Source organism: Neophocaena asiaeorientalis, unplaced genomic scaffold (genome assembly GCF_003031525.2).
Source record: "Neophocaena asiaeorientalis asiaeorientalis breed wild unplaced genomic scaffold, Neophocaena_asiaeorientalis_V1.1 scaffold256, whole genome shotgun sequence".
NCBI lineage: Eukaryota > Metazoa > Chordata > Mammalia > Artiodactyla > Phocoenidae > Neophocaena > Neophocaena asiaeorientalis.
Window position 1 is genome coordinate 8,223,077 of NW_020185324.1, and position 7,809 is coordinate 8,230,885.

At 39.2% G+C, this 7,809-nt stretch overlaps 1 protein-coding gene across 8 annotated transcripts in view; it reads right to left on the reverse strand.

Moving 5' to 3' along the window:
• The window catches only part of PTPRD (protein tyrosine phosphatase receptor type D), a 1,004,024-nt gene that overhangs the window by 56,544 nt on the left and 939,671 nt on the right, over positions 1-7,809 (reverse strand). For all 8 annotated transcript variants that reach the window (XM_024734238.1, XM_024734244.1, XM_024734243.1 and 5 more), the window contains one exon: positions 4,127-4,302. In XM_024734238.1, the coding sequence (XP_024590006.1) occupies positions 4,127-4,302 (176 nt within the window). The remainder of the gene's footprint in view (positions 1-4,126; positions 4,303-7,809) is intronic.

Sequence of the window (7,809 nt, forward strand, 5' to 3'; positions counted from 1 at the left end):
TATATATATTCATTCTAATGAAACTCAAAGAAGATATTCAACTTACACATATTCTCTTCAGGGTTGATAAGTGGTGAATGTACAACCGTGGAAATAGTCTCCTGATTTAAGTTTGGGATTCCTTCAAGGCCACATTTGAGGGAGAGTGATGGCATTTGAAAAATCAGAGAACCTAAGTTTTCAAATGGGCACCTTAAGCCCTAAGCCATACCTCACACTTGTAAAGGGCTTCTTTAGCCCTGCAAACGCTAAAAAGGGTCAATTCTCTAACAAAAGACCAGTGAAATGTCTAACACATGCTAATGAACCCAGTATCCTTTTGCTTGAGTGAACTATTCTAACTCAGCAGAGGTTACAAGCCCTGCTGCTGTATCAACCACAGAGAGATGGTGAGGGTGAGCCTTGGTACAGAAGAGGGTGGAAAACACAGGAGGTAGGTTTTAAAGGGAGAGTTCCCTAGCATCACCAAATAAAAAAGAATGAGGAAGGAGGATGAAAAACCGAACCAGAAGGAAATGTGGGATCAAGAATATATTATATTTAGTGATAATTATTACTACATGTAACTCGTGTTGACATTACTCACTATTTTCATACTGTATTCTTCAAGATATGTGAAAGTAGCAGCCAGAATGTTCTATTGTGGTCTTTTGCAGACTGATTAACACATTCCCTGTGTCAGGGTCTCCATTCGGGAGACTCTGTCAAAGGCAAATGCAGAAGAACCCCATGTTCTGAGCTATACTCTCCTCTTGACTAGGATGCATGGTTGTGCCATCCTGGGGACAGTGGGCACATTTCGCCATGTGCAGTGACTCTAAGTTTGGTTAGGATTCATTGTCAACCATAGAGAAACAAACTCATTTCATTTGGGAACAAAACTTGAATTATTTGGAAGCCAGCTTTAGGGGAGACTAAAGTTATAATGGTAAAGCCTCCAACTGCTCTATCTCAACCAAAAGATAATAGTGTAGACTCACTGAGCCACCGTGTCACATTCCTTGTCTCAGGCAATACTCACAATAACCGTAACCCTTTCACGTAATCGAAAAAGGAGAAAGGAGACTTTGAGGGGTCCCGCAGCTTGCCCAATGTCTCATAGCTAGTATGCACTAAAGTCGGGATCTAAACACAGACATCTGACTGCAAGGCACCCCTACCTGGAACTATGTCAGGTAGCTTCCGCTAGTGGTGGTGTCCCCAGGGAGTTCTGTGTAATATCATGCTATCTTCTCTTCCCTTTCCTTTTCCTTTCTCTTTCCCACTCCAGTTAACAGGTATTCCTGCCTACTTGTAATACACAGAAGTGTTTACGCGCACACACACACACACACACACACATACACGCCTCTTTTTTTCAACAAGCCAAGGGGATGAATATTATTTCAGGAACCTAAGCCTTCATCCAAATAATGAAATTTCAAGCTTCAGCCCTTGGAGAGGTGATTTGTGTAAACTACCTGGACCTCCTCTCTTTATAAGAGGGACTACAGGCTGTTTCTAAGTAAAGCCAGGCTAGTTCCTATGTCTACTTTGAATTTGGCTGTTGGGAATTGAGTCCCCAGGTCAGCCCACATAACTCACAAAGTTCCCCAAGTATGGAGCTGTATATTTCAGCAACAACTAACCACTATTTATAACACTGTTTTTATAGCAAAATTTAATCTATGTTCTTGTTTTGAGAATCCAGGAATGCTTTCCGCTTCCTCCCTGGGACTTCGGTGGAAACAGCAAGTGGACAGGGGAAAGGTGGAGTGGAGGATGTGAGGCAGGAAGATGAAGACAGGGTGAGATAATTTGAAGGACCAGGGCTTTGTTAGCTCTCTCTAGGGCATTTGGTCCCTTATTCTCAAGTGTTCTAGACTGGAGAACAAATGCCTTTTTGGGCCTTGGGGGTCAGGGTTCATTTGTATGATTAGGTTGATGATGGTTGAGATTTCTAAATATTGGCTTATGCACCTCATCATAAGTTTGGGTACAGGCTGAACCACGGCAGAATAAAAATCACAAGACAGCACTTTACTTGGCCTCCTCAGGTCATTTAACAAAGGAGAAAGCTAACTTGCAAGAGCAAAGAGTAATTAATGAAGAGAGCAAACAGAGGCTCATTTAGTAACTTCCAAATAAGTTTCTCTGTCTGAGGTGGGAAAAAAAGGTAGCCTGCAACATAAAGATAAACTGTAGGTATTTAAGTCACAATGCCTTCTGCCAAGAATTGCTCATTACCATCAGATGTTGCACTGGCAGTGGGGCCAGTTAGAACTAATTTTATTATTAGAAGCAATTAGGGAGAAAAGGGGCAGAATTCCATTCGGTTATTTCAAAACAAGTTTCTGTGCATGGCTTAATGAAGGCCTGCAGTGTCAAGATAAAAATGTGTGTTTTACTGAAAACAGCTTTTGCAAATGACTGCTTGTTACCAGCCAGTATCTCCAGGCAGAACAGTCCGAGTAGCTTGGATTTACATGTGTGCTGTAATATAACAGTTGAGCTGTCTCCGCTTCACAGAAGTGTTAACAGACAGTACGGCCTGGTGGGTAAGCACAGATGTTGTGGAGACAGACTGTCTTCAATTCCTCACTCTGACCTTGGTAACTGAATGAGCTTAGGTGACCTTCTGGAATGTCCTGGCCTTACTCATATATAAAGTGGAAATCACAGAAGTGTTTATCTCATGGGTTGTTGTAAAATATCAATGTATCCAATACATGTTAGGCATTGTTAGAATGATTAACGATTATATCCAATAATTGTTTGGGCGGGGGATTGTTTTTAAAGCAAGGGCTTGCTAGATAGGGGTTACCCTGAGTACAAGTCAATAATGGATCTATTTGCATCCATTTTGAATGGCATTTGCATGTAAAGTATAACACAGAGACGTCTTCGCAGCCATCAAAGTTTTTATCTAAATTCTTTTCAGACAAGATTTCAATATTTCTGTAGAATTCACATTTGGAAAAGACCTGATTGCTTTTTAGGTTTGCTAAACAAGTTGTGCACTGTATCTGTTGATTTCCCAGCTTTAAGGTAACAGCTGGGACTTCTTATATTTTCCTAAGTCTGAGCTTTTCCCTTATGAATCTCCTGAGCAGCTTACAACTCCTCTCTCATATACATACTGGGGCTAAGAGAAACTGCCATGTATTGAGCTTAGGAGAACATTGAAAAAATCTCAACTGTCACACAACAAATGGGGAGCTGGGCTTTGGCTTCCTTCGAAATATCCTTTTTGATAGTACCGTGACCCCAGTGAACGAGCCCTCTACCAGTGGTTTCAAACTCTGCCCCGAAGGCCCCATACAGTGAGAGTATGCGCTGTCTTCAGTGATTTGTCAGAGACTTACTTGTTCCTTAAATTCTCAGGGTTACAGATTGATTTTCATCAGATGGCTACGATATTCACTTGGCATATTCACTTGGGAATATGGCATCCTGCTTACCCATTATGTTCTAGTTTTGCAAATCAAGATCATTTAACTAATGTGCCATGCTCCATAATACTGGACCCATATGATGAATAAAACTCCTTTCTTGGACCTTACTAAGCAATGACTCCATTATTAAAATCTATTCATTTTGGAGAAGGCTAAACTAACAAAATGCCCTCTACACATTTATGTGTTTTCTCAGCAGTGTATGAACCAACATCATTTTTTTGGCTGCCCTGACTTAATTTATGCTAATTTGAATAATTTTTAAAAAGAGCCTCTTTCACAGAATTTTAGATTTTACACTGCAGATTATGAGAAAGAAAAAGTTGAAAATATTGGGAAGTACATATGGTGAGATTCTCCCCCATAGTCAGTGTGTTCTTGTTCAATGTGGATTTTACAAAGATGTCCAAGTTAATATTTATTTTTTCTAACCAAGTTGTCTACTTCTTTGAGTGCTGTTTTCTTCTTTTAGCGATCACACACATCATAACATGAGAGAATTTCCTTTTTGAAAGATGCAAAAGAATGTTAAAGAATGGTTTAATCTAAGCTGTTGATGCTCATTCACAATTAGTGTCTATTACAAAGTCAAAGCTTAAAGACAGGTTAGATTCTGACCAGAATTAAATATGCAGTGCAGGAACTATCTGAGGGAAGATTTTGAAAGGGAGAAGGTAGATATTCATCCTTACCCTGGATCGTTCTTCTAGTTTTGTCATCATAACAACTGTGGCACTCCGTTGTTCCCATATCATTCTCCAAAAGTCCCCAAATGTTTCGGGGAGAGATCCCTGTGTTGCAATATAGGCATTTTGTTTCCTATAGCCATCTATGTAGTTAGCATTCACATAGTCACTTCCTGGGATTCCTGTAAAACAAGGAGTGTTATTCAATGAGGTGAACATATCACAAGAGAAAACAGCCTGGGACATGCCCTAATGACAATGTTATATTAAGAGGAGTCACACGATATTAAAGTTTGGGTTTTAAACAAGATCAAAAATAGGTCTTATTGGAACCATTACGTTAGAGTAATGCAATGTTGGTATTTATCATGTGACAAAGTGGACTCCAAAGAAAGAAAAACACAACCAATTGTCCATAGAATGCCTTTTCTCTCACGTGCTGTTTTCTCCATTGCATCAGAAAAATATAGCTTGCAAAGGAGGATAAACAATTATCTGGTCACTTTCCTCACTCATTCTCTTCTTCGTTTCCAGACAAAAACCAACTAAAATAATGCCTGAGCCTGTAAATGCAATATAGGGTGGAGCATGTCATAACAGTGAAAAATTCTTTCCAGATTTAGCTAAGAGGAAACTCATATATAAACTCTTTTAATCCTCACAACTCTGTGAAGTTCTGTCGTGATCTTCCTTTCACAGAGGTGGAGACCGAGGTGCACAGAGCTTGCTGACGCTGGTGAAGTCTGGTTTAATTATAGGCAGGCAGTCTGCTACATCTGTGTCTTAACCTCTGTAGGGTACTGCTTCTCATTTAAACCTCAACGGGTTGTTGTATCACATGAAATCTCTCCTTGGATTATGACAACTGCCTCCTAATTGGTGGTTCCGCTTCTGCTTTGTCCTTTGCAGTCTGTTCTCTATCTAGTATGAGAGCAATTTTTAAAAATATATTTCAGACGCTGCAATGTCTCTTCTTCAAAGCCAACAATGGCTTCCCCTTATACTTTAAATAAAATCCAAACTCTCAACAATGGCTACACTCTGGCTAAACTCTGTACTAAACAAAGGCTAAAACTCTGTACCTCTCCAGACTAAACAACGGCTAAACTCTGTACTTCTCCAGACTCATCTTGTCCCACTCACCTCCTCGCTTTCTAAACTCTAGACGCTGGCCTGCTTCTAAACGCTGACTTTGTTAGAAAACATTGCTAGCTTAGTACCGTCCCACATCCTACAACACTCTCTGCCTCGTTCCCATCGGAAAACACTCAGCCTCCATCTCAGAAGGCCTGCCCTCGATACCCTGGGACCTAAGAACCCTCTTGGCAACTCTTTATATGACTTATTACACATTGAAATTACATATTTAGTTGTTTGTTAATTTGCTTATTGCTTGTTTTATGTGCCTCTAGACCACATCTCTTTTATTCACCTTTGCTATCCCTAGTGACAAAAAGAGCAAATTTTGTGCTTCCGTTCTAACATTTAATAAGTAGCACAGCTGTAATGTAATACAGATATTCTGATTAAAAGTCTAATTTTCCTTCAGCTCAACAGCTTTAAAAGGGGTATGGGGGGGAAGTTTGAGCTTCTTTCAAGAAGAGTGGCTGGAATGATTAAGGAAATCAAAGCTATTCCTTATGAGAAAGGAATATATATTATAACCTGGCAAAAAGATAGGGGTTGGAGATAAGAGCTGCCCATAAGTGTCTGAAGAGAGGCTGAAGTTTACTATGTTGAGACCCAAGTCTTTTCGTTCTGAAGGATGTAACTACAGAGAGATGAATTTCATCTCCAGTATAATAAAAGTCAGAATCAGAAAGGGGATAGATTTCCTCCAGAGGTAATGAGTTGCCTATCCCTGAAGGGGAACAAACACTTTACAGGGAGGTAGCAATAGAACCTGTACATGGTCCCTTCTTACTCTGGGAAAATATTAGTCTTGGATTTATTAAAAAAAAAAAAAAAGAATATTTTCTTTATAATGGAACATATGTTCCCAAGCTAAGATTACTCTGTTTCACTGATTGCCACTTGCAATTACTTTGACTGCTTTTCTGATTCCAGTTGTAAAACTGATCCTCTCAAGAAAAAGTAATGAAAGTCAGATGGAAACTGCTGGGCTCCAAGATGAACACATGGATATGGAATACCACCAGCATTAGTGAAAAGCCTTTTGAGCAAAAACTGAAATGCACGGTTGGTTGTAACATTATTCATCTATTATAGCTACTCAAGAAGCAGTTGGGGTTCTGGCAGCCCTTTGTCGATAAAGATCCTATTCCTCCCTGACACCAAATTACTGTAGATTCAAAGGACAGTTTAAATAAAGTCCTCAGGTTACAACCACTGGGGAAGCACACACATCTACATGTCCACAGGATTTGGTTCTGAGCCACCAGTGAGACTATAATACAGGAAAAGCCCACTTTAAATAATTTAATTTAGCAGTTAACATTAGAGAATTGATAGAAAGAATTCTGGCTAAGAGCCTCACTCCGCTACCAAAATACAGAAAACTTTTTTCCAAGAAAACTCAAAAATGGAGAAATCTGGTTTAATGACTCAGAAAATGCATCAGCTGGGCACTATGCCATTTTTCTCTCATCAAGGATGATAACGAATGTATCTGAACAACACGTCTGAGGACAGAGGAGGTGGGTGTGAGACTCATATCTAAAGGAGGGGAATCAGACCTATCCAATATTCTTGCATAAATTTTAATCAGTTATTATGTAATGCATTGGTTTTTCACATATTGCTCAAGTTTGAACAATAAGTCGTTATATTTTAGGGGGAATAGGTTGATACTGAATAATGGTTGCATTTTCCAGGGATAAAAATACAAAAATTCTGCCTGAAAACTGTTAGGCACCTGGGATCCATACTGTATCACCAAATACTTTAAGAATTTGGGACTTGATATTCTGGAAAGAAGAGAATTGAAAACAATAATTGAATACCTAGGAGAGCTAATTGTTAGGCTCAAATTTATATCCTGAAAATAGTGTGAGGCTCCTCTTCTATTTTGACACTTGTCTGTAAGGAGGTAGTACCTGGAATAAAAGCCTCTTGGCAAATCCCTTTACACACTCTGGCAAAAAGACACTTCCAGTAAGTTCTCTCATATGTCTTTTGCAATGTGGAGGTGTGAGAGATGGCTATGTTCTCTAGAAGCTCTAAGGCCTAATGTGTCCTATATTCATACAACCCAACATAACAAGCTGTGTAGAAAGAGGAATGAGAAAAGATCTGAGAAATGGTGGTGGCTTGCCCTTCTAAAAAATATTAACCCCATATCAGAATCTGAAATTAAAGAGCAGTGTATTTCAAGTAGATGAGACCTCAATTTTCAATGCGATATATTTAGAACAATTTTTCAATCAATCCCAATGGAAAAAAAAAATAGTATGCTGGCTTTCCACTAATGCAACGCTAATCAGCACACACTACTGATCCAAGAGGAGTGTGTGAGAATTAACTGAATTCTTCTGGGGCTATGATGAATCGAAATCTAAGTTAAAATGCAGAACTGAAAGAATATAGGATTACTATAAATTAGCTGATTCCTTTTATTCCTTGGAGTCAAGGAGACTTTTGTCCAAAACTATGGTAATGGTGTGCCTTGCCTTTTTTTTTTTTTTTTTTTTTTTGGGGGGGGGGGTTTTAAAAAAAAAAAAGCATAAAAA